The sequence below is a fragment of the Gopherus evgoodei genome, chromosome 2, assembly GCF_007399415.2.
Source record: "Gopherus evgoodei ecotype Sinaloan lineage chromosome 2, rGopEvg1_v1.p, whole genome shotgun sequence".
Lineage (NCBI taxonomy): Eukaryota > Metazoa > Chordata > Testudines > Testudinidae > Gopherus > Gopherus evgoodei.
The window spans coordinates 30,137,747-30,165,519 of record NC_044323.1 but is presented as its reverse complement, the minus strand read 5'-3'; the positions used below and the strand labels follow the sequence as shown (position 1 = coordinate 30,165,519).

The 27,773-nt window shown below is 39.8% G+C and overlaps 1 protein-coding gene across 12 annotated transcripts in view; it reads right to left on the bottom strand.

Moving 5' to 3' along the window:
- Window positions 1-27,773, bottom strand: part of ZNF438 (zinc finger protein 438) — an 82,880-nt gene that overhangs the window by 22,728 nt on the left and 32,379 nt on the right. The window contains exons 4-5 of one of the 12 annotated variants that reach the window (XM_030550221.1): window positions 11,739-11,789; window positions 4,684-4,740 (exon numbers count right to left, since the gene is read on the bottom strand). The exons of 10 other annotated variants lie outside the window; for them this stretch is intronic. In XM_030550221.1, coding sequence (XP_030406081.1) covers window positions 4,684-4,711 — 28 coding nt within the window. In that variant the 5' untranslated portion in view covers window positions 4,712-4,740; window positions 11,739-11,789. The remainder of the gene's footprint in view (window positions 1-4,683; window positions 4,741-11,738; window positions 11,790-27,773) is intronic. One more of the 12 variants, XM_030550222.1, reaches the window with a different exon arrangement.

Genomic DNA, 27,773 nt, shown 5'->3' with positions numbered 1-27,773 from the left:
TTTAATTTACCAGTTAGGCTTAAGGCCTCTCGCAGCAGCAAATACATATTATATGGTGTTATTTGAGTTGCTGAAAAAGTATGTGTGTTGACTTCCATATTGCAAACTTGGAAAAATGCTTTCTGGTTCCAGATAAACAAAAGAGCTGCAAGATTGACTGTTGAGATGTCGCCTGAAAAATGTTGGTCTTGTACAGTGGTTTATTATCCCTAATGGAAGGACTAGACTGCTAAACAGACTGCTAAATCTGGATGATTAGCAGGAGAACCTTTACTTAGGGTTTTTGTAAATAAACTCAGTTCCACTGAACATAGCCTAGGTGATTTAACTTCTGAATGTGGTAACTACTGCTTGGGTTTTTATACTTCTCTTGGATCTATTCCCTTCCCTTTTCTTCTTTTATGATAAGCAATTTATTTGCAGTAAAAACATATAGTTTTGGCTGAGATTATACAAGACACTGACACCTATAGCCAATTTGGCTGTAACACAAAACATTAAAGTTCAAAGAAGCTTCACTATATTCTATATAGGCACGTCATTTTCCTTTCCAAAGACATTCAGAGAACCTGCACCATATATTAGAATTAAAATCTCTCTGGAACGATCGTGGTTCTGGTTAAGAGAAGATCTGAAGTTTTCAGAACATATGAAAGTTCCAACTTTCTGTGGGATCTGAACCTGGCTGGGTCTCTCTGGCACATGTACTGAAGGATCCAGTAGAAAAGAAATCAGATTACAGCATCGTCATGTTTACCTTTTCCTGCATGATTCCACCTATTTGGAAGGTTTGCTGACATTGGTAGAACAGTGGAAGCTTCTAGACCAACAGCTGCACTAATGAAGGATGTCACTGGCAGGTATGGTAAAATGGGAGGCTGGGACTGCTCTAGGATACTCTTTGAGGAAGGTGCATACATACTGTGGTGATAAGTGCTAATTTACCATACAACATAGAAGCTTTAGCTAAACCTACAGGAACCAGTAGAAATGCAGAGTCAGCAGGCAGTCTTGTCAAACTGCCCTAAGCAGCGAGATCAAATATTGTATTTATTTGAAGTATCCAACAGTTTTGTGACAGGATATTCTCTCACTCCCAAGCACACTGTTTTGGAGAGCAGTGAGCTTGAAACTGCTCTCTCTCAGACAAAACAAACAAACTGTGGTCAGAATACTATGTTGCAGCAGTCCAGCAGGGGGAGTCTGAACTAAAATAAAGCTCCTATTTAAACTCCCTTTGTTGGTATGAAATGGGCAGTCCTAGCTCAGCAATAAAGTCCAGGCCTATGCTCATTGATTATAAATCCATTCTTTTCATTAATGTGCCATCTCAACTAAGTACAGTTGTGCAAATGGACAATCCTACAATATTCCAGAAACAACTGAAATTCTAAACTAAAAATCTAGTAACTTTGTAATGCTGCGTTTTTACTGAGATATACGATCTATCTTGAATGACTTATGACAAATCATACATAATTAAAATAAATTAATGTTTGAAAGTAATCTCTTTCAAAATGTATGTTAATATTCAATGTTTGCACATTTGAAACTTTTCCAAATCAATCAAGATATTTTGCATAACTGAGTGCGTATATGTATATTTTAAAGCATGACAGTCAAACTTGCCTGTTAAAAGTAAAAGTAATCTATTTAGCATCTTTTGTAAATAAACTGGAATTATTGTTCTGAAGTGGGACATTTTTGTAGTGTTTATGGTTTTTGTGCCAATACACTAAATGTGTAAAACAATGTGCCTTGTTTTATGAAAAGCATCAGTATGTTTACATGGATTTCTGTTCTTGTTTGTGGTAGATATTTGAAAACAAAATATAGATGTTTGGCCAACACTCAAAAAATCTTTGTCTAACTTTCTTGCTTTCATCATTGCTCAGCTCATCACACAAGCCATCTGCATAAATAAAGATGTAAGCATCTGTTATATGGAAAGTGGTCTCAGGGGCAGATGTTTCTATCCTTGCATTTATGTCACTGGGCTTGGATACATTATTTGAACAGATGTACACAATCTGAAAGCGATGTGTCCCACAGTGAAACATCTCCAACTGCTTTCTATCAAAGTACATAAATGTTATTTGCATCTGCATTTATACTAATGATAGAAAGGCAGTGGGAGTTCTGACAAAGTTCTATGAAATACATTTACATGGTTAATTGAAGTTTGAGACCTTCAAGCTCTAAATGACTCTACTGACATTGATATACACTGAACTATATTGTATAAATGATTTTTTTTAACATGAATGAATTGATGGTACAACCATGCCCAGCAGGAAACTTGTGATTCCAGTTTAGCATTAGTAAGATTTTATGCATTGTATATTATAAAAATAATAGAAAAACATATGATAATATATTCCTGGATCTACCTGACCTGTTTCATGTTGTAAGACTAGTTCATATTATCCGTGTTTAGAGGACAAGATTTATAAATCATGCATTTCCCCATCTGAAGCTTTGTTTGCCCTCCAATAGGCTGATACTCCACAATGGTATTTTGCATGGCTATTAAGCATTAGAAAAATCTCAGTTTCCAAAGTTAAGGGGACAAATTATACACTTGCAAGTGAAATTATGTGTATAATGTAAGATCAAAATATATTATGGTTTAACAATTTACTAACCTATGACGTTTCAGTAGGGATTTCAAAATTATAGGAAAAAATCAAAATCTAGCAAGTTTAAATATTCACCACAAAAACAATTCTTTTGTCACATGAGCAAACTCCCTTTGAAAAGTTCTGTTAATAAAATAGTGTTTTCCTGACCAGTATATATGTGCCAGGCAGGAATACATATAAAATTACAGTAGTACTACTAGTATTATGTAACAAACATAAAAGAGTGAGGGTTTTCGGTAGTCAGTCAAGGAACTTGCACTAAGTTATTGCTGTGACTTTCTATAGTTGAAAAATAATCGGCACTTTCAATGAATAGATTTATAGGCTGATAAACCAACAGTATATTGTATGTGTAATTGACTGAGAGGTTCCACTTCCAATATCATTTGTTTTCTCACCACCTATTTAAAAGAAATGTATCTGCTTATCCTTGCACATAAATCATTAAGAACTGTTAATGTAATCATAGAATTTTCACAGTTCAACAGCGTGCTTAAGAAACAAATCTGATTTTTGATTAAAAAGGACAAAATGCTATTGATGGCAAAATACAATAGGTCACACCAAGACTAATATATTTTTAGAATATTACAGTTTCACACTGATGTAACTTTAGCCAGAGTCCTGTCAGCATTTCCATCATAACCTTTCATTTCCAAGTTTTATACCTAGGCTGTTATACTTCACTCTGGGCTGAAACGTGGCACACACCATTAGCCTGGGATGAATTTTTCTTTTAAAAACAATTTTTAAAAATGGTTCTGCAATTTCCAAGTTTTGCCAGGTTAAGATTTTTTTCCTATTACTCAAATACGTGATTTCCAATATGCTCAAATCCTTTTTATTATTTAAAAAAAATGATAGCAGAGACTTTTCAGTTTAAGGACCAAGAGCCCACACAAAACAGATAAAATATATCTCCAAAGGAATAATGGTTCCATCAGGCCTAGGATCTGCCAATGGAGAGGAATTTACAGGACTACCATAATGGCATCTTCAGAATCTTTACAGCATTAAATAAAATATCCACTCTTTAAAAAAATGTCAAAATACAAACATGACAGTAATAGCGCTATACTTCCAGCTAAATAAGAAAACTATTTTTTTTAAATTAGCATGACCACTACACAATGCATATTTAACAAGTCCCTTCTAAGCCACTGCAGACTATTATGGCCTATCATGTCACATACATGACACTTCTCTCAGGTTTTAATACTACTGTTAAAAAGAAAGTAATTCAGAAGTTAAAAACAATCTTTAAATGTTAGTTTTATGACCAAATTTACATAGAAAAGGAATTGAAGTTAAAGATGAAAATGCATTCAAAATTCTCAGTATAGCGAAGATGCATTACAGCACATATATATACACACCTACCGATATTGGGGGAGTCAAAACAGACACACTTTTTAACCCTACCGAAATACAAATTGACAAGAAAAAAGACTTTTGAAGGAACAAAGTAGAAATACAATAAATTAAATACAGGGACTGTCTCTCCTAAGTGCAACAATAGGCACATACAGTATCACCAAGCATTGATCTCAGCATACTTGAATACAAGTTTACAATTTTTTGTTTGTACTAGTTATGTCCAGTAACTTTAAAATGACTACAAAATAGTTAATAGTGTGGATAAGGTTTTGTAAAATTTTTCTTTCCAAATTCCACTATAAAAGTTCAAAGAAAAAATTTCTAATAAGTTTAATAATCTTCAAATAACGTAGAACAAAAGAAGATCAGAATTATTTTCATAGTATAGGAAAGTACAGTTTTCAGCCTTGCTGAACAAGCAGTTATTAGGTTCCATTTTCCATCATAGCTAGTGAATGTATATAAATTACATCTACCAGTTCTCTTCAACAACAAAAAAAACCTCAACTATTCCATTTGAAATCGTGATTCTAGTACCTATGAACAAAATAAAGGTAGAATATTATAAATCTGAGCTCATTTTAGTGTCATTCTACTAATTTTACACCACATTCCAAATCACAAAACTAGTTTCTCATAAAATTGCTTAGAGCACATAGTGTACCTTCAGAAAGAGTTAAAGGATTCTGCATTGTGCCCTCTGATAGTCACAGTAACTTTCCTGAAGAGGAGTAACAAATACAAGTATTTAAAATTCTTGATGCTATTTCTCAGATTCTTAAAAGAAAGCATCAATACAACACACTCAAATATAAGATTATGAACAGATTTACAAAAAGTCATTGATTTTTGGGAGGACCACTTGTCTATCTTTCTTGAGTTCTTGTTTATAAATGCAAGGGTCAACAGAATTGGCCAAAATACAGGCTATTTAGTTCTGAATGTAAAAGTCAACTTATTTTTCCCCATAACTTTCATCTTACCAAACCTAACTACTTGTACAGATAGATAGAACCATGAATGAACTTTCACAGGATACCTTGCATCTTGAGAGCTACGAAAGCATTTTGGGAACACTGTGCAAATAAGCAGCCACTTTAAGCACAACTATCTTTAAGGCCAATGAAGCTGACACTGTGTTCCAGAATGGAACATAAAAGCCTCACTGTGATTTTTTCTTGCTAGTAATTTTCCAAATATTCCAAGGCATAAGGAATCAAAGCACTAAGCATCCACCTAAAGAACTAGCAATACAAAGCAAAATAAATTATGAGTAAATCATACCATAGTATACATTAAGGGTATGACCCAACACCCATCAAAGTAAACTGAAAGCATTCAATTTTTTCAGAAGACTTTGGACCAGGCTCTAAAGAACTAACATATATAAATCATACTATTACTTTTACTGCTTATTTTTGTGTTAATATTTTAAATGGATAGATTGCTATTTTAACTTAATTTGGTGCTTACAAGAAGTGCCAGAGTAACAACTCTGGAAGCTGATATCCTTTGTATAACAGTTACAACAATGAAAGCTTCCTTATATTTCCCAGTCATGCCATGCTCCAATCTTGACCTGCAGGAGCTACCTCTAGAAATAATAGTTCAGTTGTTATGGCTCATTTAGTCACTTACTTCTCTAGTGAGACTTTCAACAAGGGTGCCAAGTGTGGCATTATACTTAACACTTATATAGCATATAGACACCTGTGTACTAAGTAGAGACACTGCAGAAAATTTGCATAAGGTCACGGAACAGTACTCAAGAGCATTGACCCCAGTCCTGATTTATGTGTGACTGTCCAAGTTTCTGATGGGACTCTACTGAAAAGTTTTCCAACCAACTCCCTGTCAGATTGTGGTGATATTGCACCACAGTGCAAATGTAACTGCATCACAAAAATGCCAACAAGTTATGATGCCATGTTTACTCTGAAGGCTAAACATTTAACAGTGCGGGAATCCTGCTTAGATGGTGGTCACTTTTGGTCATGAACTTCCTATGTCCTACAGTAAATGTAAAAATCTTTGAATCCCATTATCCTACTAATCCTCTGAATTATCCAACTCCCCCAATGTCATCAAGCTCAGTGGTCATGCATATATTCAGTCTTCAATTTTATTTTCAAAGTGTATTTGTATTGGTTAAGTCTTCATACATACAACCAAGTTAGCATTCATGCTCTTAAGGTTTTTAATTTAGTAAAATACAAAGAGGCTCTTAGTCAAATTATCAATAACACTCCTAGCATTGGTAGTCTATGTTGTTGACCTCCTCCTCTGCGACAGACGTTTCTGAGTGCACATGGGAGACAGAGTTAGCACACAAAAAAAGAGAAAACAATGGTGTACCCCAACGCGCTCTGCTAGCACTGACACTTTTCAATCTATACACAAACAACTTCCCACTGACCCAATACTGTAAGTTCACGTATGCAGATTACATTTGCTTAAGCATCCAAGCACAGTCACTCAGAACTTGAAGAAACCCTAAATGCTGACTTGACTAAAATGTCCAAATACTGTAATCGACAGCATTTACAACTAAATGTGACCAAGACAGTTTTGAGTGTGTTCCATCTTACTACCACCAGAGCAGTCCAAGAACCGAATATCCTTCTCAATGGACATCACTTGAAACACAAATCCCACCCAGTCTATCTCCGAATAGCCCTAGATAGATCTCTCACATATCTTAACCACCAGAGAAAAACTGGAGTTCAGGTGAAGTTGCGCAACAACCTCCTAAGCAAATTGGCCAGCATTTCATGTGCAGCAAATGCTCAAACTCTCTAACAGAAGACATCAGAGGAGAGAATGATTATTCTGCGGGAGAATACTGTGCTCCATTTATCATACATCAAGTTGGCTGACACACAACTACACTCACCCAACCTCATTGTAACTGGGACAGTTCGGCCCACACCAGTACTATTGCTTCCTGTATTAAACAACACCATTCCTTCACACATTTGTTGTGAGGTTGCTAGAACCAGAATATTGAGAAGATCAGGGCAAAGCTGAGCCTACCATTATACACAGACCTCTTTGACCACCCAAAAGCGTACCTGTTGTCAAACTGGTACGCTTTCATCTGCATCTATTGTGGCTGTGACAGTCTACACCTTGGGGAGCATCCTGGAAACCCCAAATTTCTCATTTGTATATTGATTGTGGTCTTAAATATAAAGCATGCCTTGTAAGGTATCAGGGAAAAGGTTATGATCTGCTGAAAGTCATTACTCTATCCATATACTGTATATACTTGTTCATAAGCCAAATATTTTTGGTTAAAAAAAAGATGCATCAAAGAGCGGGAGTCAGCTTAGAAATGGGTCTACATCAAAATTTGATGATTTTAAACTCATAGACTCATAGACTTTAGGGTCAGAAGGGACCAATGTGATCATCTAGTCTAACCTCCTGCACAAAGCAGGCCACAGAACCCTATCCATCCACTTCTATAACAAACCCCTAACCTATGTCCGAGTTATTTGGATTGGATATCTAATACATTGTAATTTTGTTTACCTGGAGCGTCTGCCGGCATGGAGCCCCTCAGCTCCGTGTGGCCGCAGTTCACAGCTCCCATTGGCTGGGAACGTCAAACCGCGAACACTGGGAGCTGAGGGACTTCATGCCCGTGAATGTTCCAGGTAAACAAAACATCCAGGCCCGCTAGAAGCTTATCCTAACAGGCCAGGGGCCAAAGTTTGCCAACCCCTGAAATATAGAGTTGGCTTATGAAAGGGTAATACAGTTTTTGCTATTTTTACCTAACCATCTTAGGGGGGTCAGCTTATAAACGAACAGGCTAATGAACGAATACATACGGTATGTATATCATTAATGCATATGAAGTTATGAGAATCATGTTATATGGTTGTCATTAAAACATGCTGTAAATTGGGGAATCAACCAGATATTAGCTCCCCAGAAGCAAACAGCAAGGAAAGTAACCAACACCCGGGTGGGGTTTCTAACAGCCCATCAACAACCATTGTCCAGCAAGGGAGCTACAATTCAATGACTCACCTGCATAAAGCCACACCACAGGAATTGCTCAACCTTGTCTGGAGACTCAGCGATGCCCCCAGACATGCATGGACTTGTTTTCCAAGCACATGGAATGAGGATATAAGAGAGACAGAGTGGAGATATACTGGGCCCTTCTCCTGCTCCCACTACACTGCAAGCAACTCAGATAATGAGAAAAAGACAAGACTCCAACAGAGGAGATTGGCCCATGTTCAAGGAACAAACCTACATATTAAGGACTGCAATATCCAGTGGGGTGAGAAAACTGTTTAATCTAGATGTTGCCCAGTCTAACAGGGTTGAGAGTTTAGACTGCATGTTGGTATTTCATTTCTTTTGGTAACTAACTCTGACTTTTTGCTTATCACTTAAAATCTATTTTTATAGTCAATAAATTTGTTTAATTTTACCAGTGAGTTTGTATGATGCATGAGGCAAATCTGCTCAGTTTTGCTAAGGCTGGTGTATGTTCACTTTCCATTGTTGAAGTGGTGAACCAATAAATAATTTGCGCTGCCATCTTGAGCAGTGCAAGACAGTATATTCTTGAGGTACAGTGCTAGAAGCTGGGGGTATTTGGTTCTGGTGCCTTTCTCTGTGTGGCTCTGGGAGCATTTATGCAATATTGCTGGGTGTGGGGCTCCACATGTTGTGCTGAGTGATCTTGGAGGGGTTTGCTGCTGGTCACTAGCAAGGCATTGTGACAGAGAGCTCAGGCTGGAGAGAATTAAGGGGGCACAGTGGTCCCACAGTTCCAGGCTGCACTCCGGGGGATCTCGTCACAGTGGCCCACTTGCCCTGCCCAGATTTTTCTGCAATGACGAAGTGGTGTGAAGAATGGTCTGCAGATGATATCAGAAACCAGTCTCTTATAACTGACCCAACCATGCATGTACCCAGCTTTGATTTGTCACACCTCTCCTGGACCCTTCTGAACTGATTTTTAAGCAGCCAGGGTCAATGTGCAACTAGCCTTCACACCTGAGGCCAACGAGAGGATCCCACACGCAGCTGTGGCCAAAAACAGATATCACCACACATTACTGACGACTGCCTTCTGACCACATTTGATGGTGGCCTGAGGGCTCTGCATTTTGCTGATGATGCTGTCGCAAATGGGCTTGGCAATCTCAGGGGTGCAGGCTCAGAGCAGCGCTTACCTCAAGCAGCTCCCAGAAGAAGCGGCATGTCCCCCCTCTGGCTCCTGTGCAGAGGCACAGCCAGGCGGCTCTGCGCTCTGCCCTGTCCGCAGGCATCTTTCCTTAAGCTCACATTGGCTGAGGTTCCAGGACAATAGGCGTTGCGGGGACAGCACTTGGGGTGGGGTCAGCATGCAGAGCCCCTTGGCTGCCCATACATGTAGGAACCGGAGGGGGGGACATGTAACTGCTTCTGGGAGCAGTGTGGAGCAGGGCAGGCCCCCGATCCCCAGCTGGAGTGCCAGAGCAGGGCAAGCCCAGGACCCTGCTCCCTGGTGGGAGCTTGAGGGCTGGATTAAAACGTCTGGAAGGCCAGATGCGGCCCCGAGGCAGTAGTTTGCCCACCCCTGCCATAGAACTTCCCCAAAATAATTCCTAGCATATCTTTTAGAAAAATATCCAATCTTGACTTAAAATGGTCAGTGATGGTGAACTGTTCCAATGGTTAATTACCCTTACTGTCAAAAAATTATATCTTATTTTCTGACTGAATTTACCTAGCTTCAACTTCCAGACACTGGATCAGGTTATACCTTTAGCTGTTAAACAGAAAAGCCTATTAAATATTTGTTCCCCATGTAGGTACATACAGACTGTAATAAAGTCACCCCTTAACCCTCTCTTTGTTAAGCTAAATAGATTGAGCTCTTTAAGTCTATCACTATAGATAGTGTTATTCTCATCTTATAATCATTCTTGTGGCTCTTCTCTTAGCCCTCTCCAATTTAGTCTTGTTTTATTCTGTGCTTTGCTTTACCATTATCATCACTGATAATGCACTTTGTATTTTACTAAATTAAAAACTTTAAGAGCATGAATGTTAACTCAGTTGTATGTATGAAGAGACTTAACCAATACAAAGACACTTTAAGTCTCTCACACTAATGGATTTTCTCTAGTCCTCAAAACATTTTTGTGGCTCTTTTCTGTATCTCCAATTTTTCAACATCTTTTCTTAAAATGTGGAAGAAGCACTGGACTCAGTATTCCAATATCAGTCTCACCAATGCCATATACACAGGTAAAATCATTTCCCTACTCCTACTCACTACTCTCCTACTTATATATCCAAGGCAGACAATAGCTGTTTTTTTTGCAACAGAGTTGCACTGTGAGCTCATATTGTTTGCCCACTATGACCCCTAAATCCTTTTCAGAGTTACTGCTTTCCAGGATGTAGGTATAACCTGCATTGCTTGTTCTTAGATCAGGGATCAGCATGTGGCCTGCCAGGGTAAGCACCCTGGTGGGCCGGGCCAGTTTGTTTACCTGCTGCATCCGCATGTTCGACTGATCGTGGATCCCACTGGCCACAGTTCACCACTGCAGGCCAATGAGGACTGCGGGAAGTGGTGTGGGCTGAGGGATGTGCTGGCCGCCACTTCCTGCAGCCCCCATTGGCATGGGGCAACGAACTCCGGCCAGTGGGAGCCACAATCAGCCAAAGCTGAAGACATGACAGGTAAATAAACCAGCCCGGCCAGCCAGGGTGCTTACCCTGGCGGGCGCGGGGCCAAAGGTTGCTGAGCCTGGTCCTAGATGTACAATTTTACATCTGGCCTAATTAAAATACATTTTGTTTGAATGGGCTCATTTCCCCAAACATTTCACATTGCTTTGTATGGCTTCCATATTCTTTTCATTTACCATTATGCCAATCTTTGCATCATACATACATTTTATCAGCAGTGATTTTACATTTACTTCTAAGTCATGGGTGAAAAAGTTGAATAGCATCAGGCCTGGTACCAATCCCCGTGAAGCCACACTAGAAACACACTACTAGATGATGATTTCCCACTGACTACTTTTTGAAATCTTTTAGTTAGCCAATTCCTAGTCCATTTAACATGTGATCTCATTAATATTGTATATTGAGCTAACTTGTTAATAAGAATATCACATAAATGCCCTACAAAAGTATATCATCTCTATACAGTTACCTTTAAACCGATGAAACTTGTAGTTTCAAAGAATTAAAACAGGTTTGTTTCACAAGGCCTATTTTCCATTAAGCCATCTTGACTGACATTAATTATACTCGTATCCTCTAATTCTTTGTCAACTGAATCTTGTATCAGCTTTTTCCATTATCTTATCCAGGATTGATGTCAAGCCAGGTCATCCCACTTGTCCTTTCTGAATATTGGCACAATATTAGCACTCTTCCAGTCTTCAGTACTTGCTCCAGCATTCCAAGATTGATTAAAAATGTACATCAGCAGGCCAGAGATCTCATCAGCCAACTCTTTGAGGACTCTTGGGAGCAAGTTATCTAGGCTTGCTGACATATAAATGTTTATCCCTAGTGGATTTTGTCCAACATCCTCCTTGGTTACTTATGGACTAGAAAGTATTTCTACATCCTCATAACATGAGTCCACCATTCTGCTTCTTTTCAAACACAGAACAGAAATATTTATTGGATATTTTCTGTATTATTAAATTTTATCACCACCATGTAGTAAAGGGCCCATACCATTGCTGAAGCTTTTAAAATTTGATACAGTCTTGATTCTGTTTTGCTCACCTTAAAAAAAAAAAACATTAAATAAAAAGGATCAAGATCTGGGCCTCATGAACTTAGAATGGCTCCCTTGTAAGCTTATTACTAACTGGTTACAGAAGGAAAGAAGAAATCTATCATTAGAAGTCCAGCTAAACTGGAGTCATAGCAATCTTTGACAGGACTCTACTAGAAGAAAAATATATATCAGTGTCACGGAACATGTTCTATCAATGGGTGTTGCTTTGTAGTTTCCACAAAAATGAAAAGACAAATTGATTTCATTACTGAAAAGGACAAAGTAGATTAACCAAACTGAAAAAGTCCCAAACTACATCATAAATTAGTCTTCCAGAGGCAGTAGTCCCAAGGAAGTAGAGTGTATGCACACCATAATTTAAAAGATAATTTAAATGAAAAAAATAGCAGCAACTCTTTTTCTAAGTATGAAACGGGTGTCCTGACAGATGCTCTAACATCTGAATATCAGGTGAACCCAATTAACCTATTTTTTTCTTGTCCATACTAAGTGGTTACTTTAGTTGTTACACTATTCCACAAAATCCTTTAGGGTACTACACAGAAAACTATTAACAGGCTGTAAAAGGTTATGACATTAATTTTGCTGTCATTCTCACGCCTTAAGTAGGCATCAAAACTCAAAACCTTGTCCTTTGGGAAGGAAGAGTCTGAAACTAATTATGGTACTTATTATTAAATTAAGCCACTATGACCCTAACTGAATTTATTCTTAGTGTCTTTTGTTAAAAGGACAAAGCTTCTCAAATAAGATGGCTGTGCCTTCTAATACACAGAACATCATCAGTTCAGACTCCTGAAAGGAAGCAGTTAATCAAACCTTGCAATTTCACTCGGATTAAGTTTAATTATCAAACAATTTAAAAGTAGGCATATAAAAATATTACGAGCTAATGTATTTATTACATAATTTCACTTCAGAAGTACAACGTTCAAAAGAAAAGGGAAATTTAAGACTGAGTGCAGTTTAGAAAATGGGTTACATGAACTACGGTCAATGAGATGTTCATTAATACTTCAAGAAGTAATTTCGGTCATTTTATTTTTCTTAATTGTTTTCTTTCAAGTACTGTGTCATCTCATAGGTTAGGATTTTATGTAATAGTTGGAACTATTATTGCAAAACTGTTTGCATTGATTATTGGCTTGGGAAAAAAGGTAGTCTTATTTGTGCCACGCTTACACCTCTCTATGGACCCAATTCTTTCACCATTTTGCAAAGATTGAGAACGAAGTCAAGAGACATCACACGTGTGGAGCAAATATTATATCTGGCCTTAATTTATTAAAACACAATAGTAAAGATTAAACTACTGTTGCTGCTCAAAGAATAATCAACTCTGCAGTAAATTTACATATTAATAATTCTGCGGGCTCATGTCTTTTCAATCGTTCATCACTAGTGTGTTGAAACTTCAAAATAATATAAACTCTCCCTCAGATGTTCCATAGGAGAAGCAGATCAATTCTAAGTATCAGACAGTGAGCAGGGTCTAGTCCAAGCAACAGTTACTGTAATAATTATCACTAGCTAATAATGAAATAAGTACGTCTTATCTTAATAGCATCACTTCACCATTACACAGGATTTTGTAGTGATGCCTTTTTTTTTAAATGCCTTTTATTACCGTTATGAGAAAACAGAAGCTTTTGCCTAAGGATCTCCAAACTAGAGTTTCAATTTCAGATTCTATCATAGGTGACTAGACTGCGTATTAGCCACTTCAACCTGTATTATGTAAAGATAACTGAGATCAGAAGTTTTGCTCAGTATTACTACGAGCTGCAACTGAAATCAATGACTGGAACTGCTGCTTGTAACTTTACTTTTCTTGTGTCCACTCATTCTTGGTAACTGTCCCATATTATGATGCATATCAGGACACAGAAGAATTGGTAATTATGGATCTTATCCTGAAAGTTTTTAAAAAATATTTGATTAAAAATGTTTCTCAAAACTGATTTTTATAACATCTAGAAGTGAAGAAAGAGCAGGGGGATGGTGAAGGGAGGCTTACACAAAAGATACAGCAGACAACCCTTTCATAAGCTCCTTTTCTGTATTTTGTTCATAACGCTGAAAAAAAACCTTTCAGCTGAAAAAGTGACTTGTGCATATGCACATGAAGAAAGGGATCAATAATAAAATTCTCCATCAGGCAAAGCCCATAGTTTTTAATAAGCACTTAAAGCACACCAAAATAACTGCATTCTCATCATATACACCTCTACCCCGATATAACACAACCCGATATAACATGAATTCGGATATAATGCGGTAAAGCAGCACTCCGGAAGGGCAGGGCTGCGCACTCCGGCGGATCAAAGCAAATTCAATATAACGTGGGTTCACCTATAACGCAGTAAGATTTTTTGGCTCTGAAGGACAGCGTTATATCAGGGTAGAGGTGTATGCAGATCTTGAAACAATAGACTATAATAAAACTGAAGATGGATTTTTATTAATTTTTCATATCAAATGACAGTATTTTCATCAACAGAAGATACTTCATCCAGTTTCCCTACTGCAGTAACCTAGCAATGCAGAAAACCTGAGGTTAGGTTGAACAGATTTTTTAAATGTAATTTTGCCATTTGCTGGAAAGTTATCAGAAAAGTATTTCACAGGAAGTTACTCACCTTGTGCAGTAACAATGGTTCTTCGAGATGTGTCCCTGTGGGTTCTCAACTCTAGGTGTGTCTGCGTCCCTGCACTGCTGATCAGAGAACTTTGGTAGCAGTGTTTGTTAGGCCTGCACATGTGCTGTCTCTCCTTGTGCTGTGCCACGAGGCTAGCCAGCGCATGCGAACTAACCCCCCTCTGTTCATTTTCTCGCACAGTCATAGACAAGAGCTCTGAAGTAGAGGGGAGGAGGGAGGGTTGTGCAGCACCCATAGGGATCCACTTCTCAAAGAACCATTATTACTGCACAAGATGAGTAACTTCTTCGAGTATGTCCCTATCGATGCTCCACTGTAGGTGACTTCTGAGCAGTATCCCTTCTGCAGGGCTGGGACTTCAGAGTCTGGTCAGTTACAGATGACAGCACCATGGAGCCTAAAATGGCATCAGAGGCAGATTCCCAGTGATCGCATAGTGTTCTGTGAAAATGAGGACTGACACCGATGTCACTGTTCTACAGATCTCTGAGATAGGGACATTCTTGAAGAAGAGACTGACCTTGTGGAGAATGTACGAAGAGAGTCTGGAGGGGTCATGTTGTGAAGTTGGTAATTCAATCTGATGGAATTTGAGACCCACTTGGAAAGCCTTTGGGCTGACATTGCTGAGCCCTTGGATCTTTCAGCAATGGAGAAGAAAAGCCTAGGGGACTTCCTGAAGGCCTTTGTCCTGTCCAGGTAGAAAGCAAGAGTTCTTTTGACATCTAGGATACGTAATATAGTCTCCCTGTTGTCTTGGTGAGAATAGGGTAGAAGACTGGAAGGTAAATCAACTGATTCATGTGAAATGGAGAGGTTATCTTAGGGATGAATTATGTATGCGGCCTGTGTGTCCCGGTCACCAGAGCTGCTATCTTTCTGATTCTCCTGGCTGAGGTAACTGCTATCACATCAGCAATCAGGTGGCCATGGTTCAAAGGGAGGTCTAATCAGTCCTTTCAGTAACAGATTTAGGTCCCATACAGGGGTAGGAAGTCAAGGTTGAGGGAAGAGGTTTACCCTTGGGGAACCTTTTAGTAGTTGGGTGTGACAGCACCGAGTACCTTTCTATAGGTTGGTGGAAAGCTGTTATAGCTGCTAGGTGAACCCAAAGAGAGCCTTTACTCCTTGTTCTGTCATCTGGTACCACTGAGAACCATCTAGATCAGGGGTCGTCAACCTTTCAGAAGTGGTGTGTCAAGTCTTCATTTATTCACTCTAATTTAAGGTTTCACATGCCAGTAATACATTTTAACATTTTTAGAAGGTCTCTTTCTATAAGTCTATAATATATACATACATATTGTATGTAAAATATATAAGGTTTTTAAAATGTTTAAGAAGCTTCATTTAAAATTAAATTAAAATGCAGAGCCCACTGGACCAATGGCCAGGACCCAGCAGTGTGAGTGCCACTGAAAATCAGTTCACGTGCTGCCTTTGGCACACGTGCCATAGGTTGCCTACCCCTGGTCTAGATCCATCCTCTTTGGAACCCCCTTTCAGGTAGTTAAAAGCAGCTATCAAATCCCCCCTCATTTTTCTGCAGACTAAACAATCCAAGTTCCCTCAGCCTCTCCTCATAAGTCATGTGATCCAGCCCCCTCACCATTTTTGTTGCCTTCTGCTGGACTCTTTCCAATTTTTCCACATCCTTCTTGTAGTGAGAGGCCCAAAACTGGACACAGTACTCCAGATGAGGCCTCACTAATGCCAAATAGAGGGGAATGATCACATCCCTCGATCTACTGGCAATACTCCTACTTATACAGCCCAAAATACCGTTAGCCTTCTTGGCAACAAGGGCACACTGTTGACTCATATCCAGCTTCACGTCCACTGTAACCCCTAGGTCCTTTTCTGAAGAACTGCTGTCTAGCCACTCGGTCCGTAGTCTGTAGCAGTGCATGAGATTCTTCTGTCCTAAGTGCAGGACTCTGCACTTGTCCCTACCCTCCAGCATATCTACCACTCCTCCCAGTTTAGTGTCATCTGTAAACTTGCTGAGGGTGAATCCACACCATTCTCCAGATCATTAATGAAGATACTGAACAAAACTGGACCCAGGACCCACCCTTGGGGCACTCCACTTGATACCGGCTGCCAACTAGACATGAAGCCATTGATCACTACCTGTTGAGCCCGATGATCTAGCCAGCTTTCTATCCACCTTATAGTCCATTCATGCAGCCCATACTTCTTCAACTTGCTTGCAAGAATTCTGTGGGAGACCATAGCAAAAGCTTTGCTAAAGTCAAGGAACAACACATCCACTGCTTTCCCTTCATTCACAGAGCAAGTTATCTCATCACAGAAGGCAATTAGGTTAGTCAGGCATGACTTGTCCTTGGAGAATCCATGTGGACTGTTCCTGATCAGTTTTCCTCTTTTCAAAGTGCTTCAGAATTTTGATTCCTTGAGGACCTGCTTCATGATTTTTCCAGGGACTGAGGTGAGGCTGACCGGCCTGTAGTTCCCCGGATCCTCCTCCTTCCCTTTTTTAAAGATGGGCACTACATTAGCCTTTTTCCAGTGACCCAGGACCTCCCCCAATCGCCATGAGTTTTCAAAGAATGGCCAATGGCTTTGCAATCACATCAGCGAGCTCCTTTAGCACCCTCGGATGCAGTGCATCCGGCCCCATGGGCTTGTGCGCCTCCAGCTTTTCCAAGTAGTCCTGAACCCCTTTTTTCTCCACAGAGGGTTGGTCAGCTCCTCCCCATACAGTGCTGCCCAGTGCAATTGTCTGGGAGCTGATCTTGTTCATGAAGACACAGGCAAAAAAAAATCATTGAGTACATTTGCTTTTTCCACATTCTCTGTCACTAGGTTTTCTCCCCCATTCAGTAAGAGGCCCACACTTTCCCTGGCCTTCTTCTTGTTGCTAACATAGTTGTAGAAATCCTTCTTGTTACTCTTAACATCCCTTGCTAGCTGTAATTCCAACTGTGATTTGGCCTTCCTGATTTCACTCCTGCATGCCTAAGCAATATTTTTACACTCCTCCTGGTTCATTTGTCCAAGCTTCCACTTCTTGTGAGCATCTTTTTTGTGTTTAATATCAGCAAGGATTTCACTGTCAAGCCAAGGTGGTCGCCTGCCATATTTACTATTCTTTCTACACATCAGGATGGTTTGTTCCTGCAATCTCAATAAGGATTCTTCAAAATACAGCCAGCTCTCCTGGACTCCTTACCCCCCAATATTATTTTCCCAGAAGATCCTGCCCATCAGTTCCCTGAGGGAGTCAAAGTCTGCTTTTCTGAAGTCCAGGGACTGTATTCTGCTGCTTTCCTTACTTCCTTTTGTCAGGATCCTGAACTCAACCATCTCATGGTCACTGCCTCCCAGGTTCCCATCCACTTTTGCTTCCCCCTACTAATTCTTCTCTGTTTGTGAGCAGCAGGTCAAGAAGAGTTCTGCCCCTAGTTGGTTCCTCCAGCACTTGCACCAGGAAATTGTCCCCTACACATTCCAAAAACTTCCTGGATTGTCTGTGCACTGCTGTATTGCTCTCCCAGCAGATATCGGGGTGACTGAAGTCCCCCATGAGAACCAGGGCCTATGATCTCATAACTTCTGTTAGTTGCCTGAAGAAAGCCTCGTCCACCTCATCCCCTCTGTCTGGTGGTCTATAGCAGACTCCCATCATGATATCAATCTTGTTGCTCACACTTCTAAACTTAATCCAGAGACTCTGAGGTTTTTCTGCAGTTTCATGTTGGAGCTCTGAGCAGTCATACTGCTCTCTTACATACAATGCAACTCCTCTACCTTCTCTGCCCTGCCTGTCCTTCCTGAACAGTTTATACCCATCCATGACAGTACTCCAGTCATGTGAGTTATCCCACCAAGTCTCTGTTATTCCAATCACATCACAGTTCCTTGACTGTGCTAGGACTTCCAGTGCTCCCTGCTTGTTTCCCAGGCTTCTTGCATTTGTGTATAGGCACTTAAGATAACTCACTGATTGTCCTGCTTTCTCAGTATGAGGCATATGCTTCTCTGTTCTAAGAGAAGGTATAGGCAAGCATGTTGGGACCTGTGCCAAGTAAGGGTGGGAGCAATGAAAATGACATGAGCCCCGTCCCTTTTTATTTTCAGCAAGACCTTTGACAGTAGAGGAAAAGAAGGAAAGGTGTAGAGAAGGTCCTTCTCCCAAGGGAGGAGGAAAGCACCACCCAAGGAACGTTGTCTAATCCCCACTCTGGAGCAGTAGCATGGACATTTCTTCTTCAGATGAGTGGAGAAAAGGTCTGTGGACTGTCCCCCCATCATCTGAATAAGCTGTGAAGCATTATTGGGTGTACTTTCCACTTGTGTAGGAATTTGTGACTGAGACTGTCCACTATCGAGTTGTGCGCGCCCAGGAGGTAAATTGCAAACAGCATGAAGTTGTGGGAGATCCACCAATTCCATGGCCTCATAGCTTCTGCACATAAGGAGGGCGATCTGGCTCACCCCTACTGATTGATGTAGTACATACAGGCTATATTGTCTGTTAGAATCTTTGTGTGTGATCCTGTGATCAGCGGGAGGAAATGGGCGCAGGCATTCCTGACCGCTCTTAACTTGAAGAGATTGATGTGAAGGGATATCTTCACGGGTGAGCATTTGCCTTGTGTCATGAGGCCATTTAGATGCACGTCCCACTCTGAGTGATGAACTGATGGTGAAGATCAACAATGGTGTTGTTTGTGAGAAGAGGACTTCTTCGCAAACATTCCATTCAACTGTCTAAGGAGTTTTTGATCCTGGTGGGTGGTGACTGGGATTTGTCCAGCCTGTAAACCGAGCTGAACCACATTTGGAGGCACTGCATGTGAAGCCTGGCATGTGGTATTACTGCTGTGTGGCATATAACAGTGGACAAGAGTTGGAGGCAAAGCCTGACTGATATTTGTGGGATATTTTGAATGGTGTCTATGAGTGTGATTAAGCATAAGAACCTGCACTGAGGTAAGAAGGCTTTGGCCTGTAATGAATCAAAGTTGGCCCCTATGAATTCCACGTGTTGCACTGGTGTTAATTGACTTCTGGGTGTTGATCCCGTTCCATAAACAAGTATATCATAGCATCAGTGACTTGGTGAGCCTCTCAGAGAGATCGGGCTATGAGGAGGCAATCGTCCAGGTAAGGGTAGATCATTATCCCTTGAGAATGTAAATGAGCAGCCACCACTAAGAGAACCTTGGAAAATACTTTTGGGGCTGATACCCCTCCCAAAAGGGAGCACTCTGTATTGGTAGTGGTTGTGTCCCAGAGTGAATCTGAGAAATTGTCTGTGAGCCAGTAAGATTGAGATATGAAAATAGGCATCCTGGAGATCAAGAGCCAAAAACCAGTCTCTCTGTTCTAATGTTGGAATGGTCATTGATAAGGTGACTAGCTTGAACTTTTGAGGCTTGACAAACTTGTTGAGAGCTCTGAGATCTAGGATGGATCTCCAACCTTCCTTCTGTTTAGGTATTAGGAAATAACGAACATAGAACTCTTTCCCTGGTAGATTTTGAGGTATTGGTTCTATGGCTCCTAACTAGAGGCGGCAATCTCTCTCTAGTCATAGTAAACTCTTGTGAGAAGGATTCCTGATGAGGAATGGGGAAGGGTGTTGTGGAGGGAGTAGGGAAGTAAAATGGATGGAGTACCCAGTTTGAACAATCTCTAAGAGCCATCAGTCCGATGTTATGTGTTCCCAAGCACTGCAGAACACCACCAATCAGTGGCCAAATGGGTCTGGAACAATGTTCAGCTGTGTAAATCGGGAGGAGTGACCTAACAATGAAGATTGAGGGCCAGATGGTTTATATTAAAGGAATTTTCCTTTTTGTTTTTTTTTGCAGCTCGTAATGGCCCTGAGTTTGGAACTGATGCACATGTTTTCTATGCTGGGATTGGGGACTAAATAGTATCTCTACAAGACAAAAGACGAAGTGAGTGGAGGATAGCTCTGGAGTTGTTCAGGGTGTGAAGAGAGGTGTCAGTCTTCTTGATGAAGAGCTTCGTGCCCTCAAATGGAAGGTCCTCAGCTGTGGACTGTATCTCTTTCGAGAAGCCCGACAAATGGAGCCATGATGCTAGTCACATCACCACAATCATGGAGATGGACGTAGCCACCCTGTTGCCTGCTTCGAGGGCAGACTGCAGCGATGTCTTTGCCATTAGTTGACCCTTCTGGATAATGGCATCGAAGAAGCAATGTGCTTCTGGCATTTTTTTTTTCAATAAAAGTCATTCACTTTTGAGTAATGTATATAATCATATTTTGCCATGAGGGCCTGATAATTGTCAATACGGAATTGTAGAGCAGCTAAAGAGTATGCTTTTGTATCCAAAAGGTCAAGGCGCTTCCAATCCCTATCACAGGGAGTAGCCCTTGACTAGTGTTGTTGGCTGTAGGAGTTGACAGCATCCACCATGATGGAGTTGGGTGGCAGGTGGGATAACAGGAATTCAGATACCTTGGCGGGGACATAGTATTTTTGTCTGCCTGCTTGCAGGGTGGTTCTACTGATGCTGGGGTTTGCCACACTGTCTGCCATTTGTTAGCCTTCTTAAGTTTACAGAATAGATGAGCACAAACTTTACACAACAGGTCTAAAAAAGGTCTAGTTTAATACCACTTAGAAAAGGATAAAATGTTCTTTAGACCGAATAAATTACAGGTGAAGTTCTTCAGATTTCCCTCATTATTACATTTTCAGCAGCTCATATGATGCACACCTATGGCTTGTTGTAGATGCTATATGCTGGCAGGAGAGCGCTCTCCCGCTGGCATAATTAAACCACCCCCAAAGTGGTGGTAGCTATGTTGGCAGGAGATGATCTCCTGCTGACACAGCACTGTACACGCCGATGCTTTTCCCAGTGAAACTTATGTCAGTCAGGGGTGTGTTCTTCTGGGTTTAGGGGGAAAAAACCAGTGCTTCCCCCATTTTGTGATGGTTTATGTCACTCCAAAACATTTACATGAACTGGAACACTTTTTGCAACTAGAAACATTAGATTCTAATTTCAATCTGTGAATGAAAATTGAAACTATTCTAAAAATTTAAAAGGGAAGATTTGAGAATACCAAGGTTGTTGTTATGCCTAGAATGGCAACAATATGAATGTCAATAAACTACATCATTTTCTTCATGTTTCCATAGACTAGCATTTCATCTGTTTCCTTTGCAAAAGCTACCTCAGTAGTGCTGTTTTTAACATCATTGGCTATAGCCCTGTGATTGTTGCAGTTCTGCAGCAGTGAAATCCATCCTTGCCACTAAATTGTGTTACAAAATCTCATCTTACATTTAAAAAATACATCTAACTTTTACAGTTGTGAAGATAACTCTGAAACCACGAATCAAGCGTAAACCAATCCACTGTTTTCTTCCTGAGTCCGCAGACAACCTGAAACAATAGCTCTGAAAAATGTAAACTGCTCATTACATCTCAGTAGGCTCACGGAATATATAATGACAATCACAACAATACTTAACTGATTCAATTACGATCAACTTAACAGAAACATCAAGCTAATGTTCTTGACCCACAATCTCTCATTGCTTCACATCAATGTTCCTTCTCATTTTTTATCTCTGCAAAATGAATGACTACATAAGGTCTAGTTTAAAATCATCTGAACACACTACCATGTTTCCCTTTTTCCTCATACTAGCTTACCCTTTCATTCATTCATTCCAAATTCTTTACTGTGTCTTCTCAGTCACTCACAGTCTACCCACTCTACCTCTTCTCTCTACCTCATACACCTTCTTGCTACTTTCAAAAATAAATGCTACCACCAAAACAGAATTTGGAAAGTAGCATTCAAAGCAGTATTTATGTTTTGTCCAACATATATTTAAAATAGAATATGCCTATGTTGGAAAAAAGTACAAAGAAATTTTCTAATGACATTTCTTTATTATTCTTGTATATTTTCTATTTGTTAAAATTAGTACAGACTACAGAATTTGTTGACCTTTCTGTCATATATCTGTAAACAAACATAATAAATCAGTTTTTCAAAGGATAAACACATTTTCAGATATCAAAATACGGTTAGGAATAGTTTATAATGTTAAATGACACATTTATGTTAAAGTAATTTTTGTAAAAAAAAGTTTAGCTTTGAAAATGACCTTCACCTTTCATGCATTTTCATTCCCTAATTCTTATATTTTCTCCTTATTCTGATGAACAGTAGTCATCAACTCATATTGCATATACATGCAAGATAAAAAGTATATTCCTTTCTAACTAATACCAATGCCATTTTCTGTATCCATCAGTATGTGAACTTGCACACAGCAATATAAATAATAATGTTTCCCATAAACAAAGCATTCTCACTGCTTGAATAATAAAGCAAGGAAAAGTTATGTTACATCATGGGAATAACTTTGGGCATGATCCTACAAGATTCTGAACACCCTCAGCACCCACTGACAGTATATTTTCAACACTGTAGAGGATCAGGCCCAAAGTTATTGCCAGAAGTACAGTATACTGCAAAATATCTACAACTGTTTTAACACAAATTTGGATTAGATTATAAATAGTAGTTGATTGAAACATAAGAAGACTGCCCAAGTTTTAAGCCAAAAACACACTGGGCTAGATCCTCATCTGGTACAAACTGTCATAGCATTCAAGTCGAACACGCAAAAGAAATAACCAGGTCAATGCAGCATGAATTCAATCTCACATGTCCTTAGCCCCAAAACTACTCCGAATAAAACTAAATTTTAGGTGCTCTCTTGTGGGAGAGGAGTTAAATGTTAAGGAGGTTGAGATGAAGACAAGTTGCAAGAGGAAGAAACAACTTATGCTCACTTGCTACATTATGCATCCATTTTTCACTTGTACTTTTATTACAGATATAACAGAGGAACTAAAGAGTAGGAAGGATAGCAGTACCTCAGAGAACAAAAGGCAAAATTTCCAAGGAGAAGAAAGAATTAAAGACTAGTTATCTGTTGGAAAAAGACCAAGAAGCGGTCTTTTATTTATCTGCTATTGGCATCTTCTCCATCTTTACCAGCTGAATGAGCTATTAAGAGATAGAAAGACATATTTCGGGTGGAAATATGCTTTAAGGATACTGCTAACTTATCCATCTGGATGATGTTTGTGATGAGAAAGACTGACCCAGATCATATAGCTGAAAGGACACTAAGGCCCAGATTTTTAAAGGTATTTCGATGTTGCCATGCTCAATATTGCTTGCCTAACTGATTTAGGAGGCTAAATCATTTTCAAAAGGGATTTAGGCATTTAGGAGCCAAAAATCCCATGGACAGTTAATAGGTTTTAAGCATTTAGGAATTCTGAAAATGAGAGTCTCCTAAATCAGTTAGATTTTGCATTACTTAGAACAAGAATGCCTAAATACCTTTAAAAATCTGGGTCTAAAAGCTTATTTGTTTTCCTAATTAACAGGTTCCTCTGAACATAACATTTTAAAGGTCTTTGACATTATGACAGGGTCTATTTACATCACATTTGTTGAGTTTGAGTGTAAAGACTTAAAGCTGTATTTGAGATCTGAGCTCATGCCAGCATAAAAGACCATTAATAGCCTAAGAAAAAACAAACTCCTTTGCCATTACAAAAAAAAGTTGGACTCCACAATTAAGGCATGAACTTCACCTATTCCTCTGCTGATACAATTGACAATACTCCAGACAAACAGTGTAACCCTAAAGTTTTAACAGTTTCAAAGATGATGCCAAAATTCTCAGAAAAGCAAATGAACCATGGAAAAACATGAACCAGTTCTTCTGCTTGGACTTAATCATTCTGGGCCATTAATAAAAGGAACTACAAAGGCCATTTTATCAGGACACTAACTTCAATTCTTACAAACAAAATGATAAAATATTGTAGGCCATTTGCGTGAGATTATGTGCAGGGTTTAATTATCTTTTTTGACAAACTGAGCAATGAGTTTGGACATTAAGGCCCTTCTACAAGTAGGTAAATCATCATGTGCTGGCTATCCAGCAATCCAAAAAAAATGTTTGAAAACTTGGAAAGGTGAATTTCCTTGTGCAAGACCTTTGACTCAAAACATGGAATCTTGCCCACTTTGTAGCTCTAAAGTTGACTATTCAAACAGATTTTGCCAATTTATCAACTTTCACCTTTCTGACTGAAATTTTCTAGGTGTGACCTGTGCCTAAAAATGTACAATATTTAGAAAGTTTGAGCAACAGGGTTTCAGCTGTTTTCAAATGAGATAGACAGAATAGATCAAGATACCACATATGAAACTCAGTAGCACATATCAAAAGATATAACTTCAAAGTATCTATTAGCATTCATGAACAAATAAAACAATAATTCAGGTATTGTTAATTTAGGTAGAAGGAGCTCTCTGCTATACTATGTAGAAGATCCAGGTTGGAAGCCAAATTCATGACTGCCAAACAAGACTCCAAAAGGTGAGTTGTATTGCTTTCATGGCTACCAACCCAAAGAGTGGTATTGATGGTAGATTTTTACAAAGCTTACTGAATCCCAAATAGATCAAACACAAGTTCAACAAGTACCTGGTTGTGACATTAGTGGATAGAATGAAGGGGAAGGGAGTATGAAAGAAATAGAAGGTAATCGTATCAAAAATGGCCATATCTAAGAAACAAGTAATATTTTCCACTGCATAAGCAAATCTAAGTGCAGCTACATTCCAATACCTTTGATTTCCCTCCTTCGACATTAATTTGCATTGTATTACTGATGATTTTAATATATTAAAATTCACCCCAATTTTCTTCAACTAAACCCCTCAACTTCTATTTGCTGTCATTCTGAGGAGCAGATGGGACTCACCTGTGAACTGCTCACCAACAACTCTCCTAATTCAGCCAATGGTAATCATGTTTACATATGGCATGTCCTCTTCCTTACATTGTAATGTACGGGGCGGGGGGAAGCACAGAACTATAAGTCGTGATAAAAATCATCTTTATTATTTTGGTTCGTGTTGAGTTCCTTTCCTCCATCTTGTGTCTGTATTTTGCCTACCTAGATTGTAAGCTTTTCATGGCAAGAAATCTTTTTTTCTGGATGGTTACATGCTTAGTGCTGTTTGTGCACAAAAACATATTAAAATAATTTGTTTCCTATAACAGAACCAGTGATGTAAATATAATAGGTAAATTCCCCTTTGTGACGTTGGGTACAAAAAAAACCCCAAGAAGATTCAAATTATGAATTATAACCTTTTGGGGTTTTTTATACACTTATGACTAAGACTTCCTAGACCTCATTACACTAATTCACAATGACTTGCTAAGAAAATCTGTTGCCTTTGTTACATCCCCACCACTCCTAACAGCCTCATTATAAACTGTGCTCTGAAAGAACTAGAAACCTCAAATACTAGCTGTTAGAGGACTATATAACTAGAATGTCATCTTAAAATTCAATGTAGCAAATTCACACTACACAGAACAGGTTAGCAACCTTTCAGAAGTGGTGTGCCGAGTCTTCACTTATTCACTTTCATTTAAGGTTTTGCGTGCCAGTAATACATTTTAACTTTTTTAGAAGGCCTCTTTCTATAAGTCTATAATATATAACTAAACTATTGTTGTATGTAAAATAAATAAGGTTTCAAAATGTTTAAGAAGTTAAATTTAAAATTAAACTAACATGCAGAACCCCCCAGACCGGTAAGCAGGACTTGGGCAGTGTGAGTGCCACTGAAAATCAGCTCACGTGCCGCCTTCGACACGCGTGCCATAGGTTGCCTACCCCTGCTATACAGTATATCGGGGTGGCCAATCTGCGGTTCTGGAGCCACATGTGGCTCTTCAGAAGTTAATATACAGCTCCTTGTATAGGCACCAACTCTGGGGCTGGAGCTACATGCGCCAACTTTCCAGTGTGCTGGGTAGTGCTCATTGCTCAACCCCAGCTCTGCTACAGGCCCTGCCCCCACTCCACCCTTTCCTCCCCAACACCCCTACCCCTTCCCCCGAACTTGCTGTGCCCTCCTTCCCCCTACTCTTCAGGGCCTCCTGTAAGCCATGAAACAGCTGATCAGGAGTTCTGGAGAGGAAGGGGGAGGTGCTGATCAGCAAGGTTGGTGGTGGGCGGGAGGCACTGGGAGCAAGGGGTGGCTGCTGACATATTACTGTGGCTCCTTGGCAATGTACATTGGTAAATGCTGGCACCTTCTCTGGCTCAGGTTGACCACCCCTGCAGTATACCCTTGCTATAACTCCCTTCATAATAGCGAACTTGGTCCCACGATTCTACCTCCAGCCCAGCCACTGAGGAGGGGGCTAAGAGCTCCTCGGACTTCAGGGCTGCAAGAGGTGGGGTGGGGATGGGAGAGAAGGAGAGAACAGGACACTGATACTCTGACACATCCTCTGGCCCGAGGTAGGCGGAGGGGCAACAGCTCCTCCAATCCCAGGGCCGCAGCCGGGGCAGACTGCTTCTCTGGCCCCAGGGCTGGAGGAGCAATCTGTTCTGTGCAGGGATTCAGGTGTCAGCCACTCACCCTCCCTGCAGCAGAGCTCTTTCCCTATAACAAACCTCTGGCTATAACAAACAAATGGCTTAGATCCCCAGGGGTTTGTTATAGCAAGGATGTATTGTATTTAAAATAATGCACAATTCAGAATGCTATGTTTTACCCACAGATTATAGTGATAGTGCTTTAAATATTCAGTATTATTGTACAAACATCACTGTAAATAAAAAACCCTAAACACAACTCATTTAGTCAAAATTATGCTCTAAAAGTTCAACTATTTATTTTAAGACCAACTAAAAATAATCAGCTGTCTCTACATGCAATGTTTAACAACACACATTTCTTTTATGTAAATAAATATCAATCTTAAAATTGGATAAGAGAGAGTACATGTCTTATCTGACACTGCTTGAATGGCTTGTATCCGTGAAACACTTTAACTCATTATTAAAGCTGGTAAGCCATTTGCCATATGGCACAAATGACAACCAATGAGAGACAGAATGGATATACTGCAAAGATTTAAATAAAAATATTTAATATTTGATAAATATTTGTGACTGAGTGCTGGGCAACAGCACCTGATCCAACACTCTGATCACTGCAACTCCAGGTAGTTGCCCCAGAGCACATCTGACCATGGGAACTGATCCCAATTGATAGATTGGGATAGGCTGGATGGAGTTAAAAGGCTAATTAACTCATTAGCACAGATGGTGCAAAAGTCACAGGAAGTGCGTCCAGGAGGAGGAAAGTGAGAATTGAGTGAGAGAAAAAGAGCTAGGCTTGTAGACAAAGCCATGAGAGATTTCTCCCCTTCTTGGCTC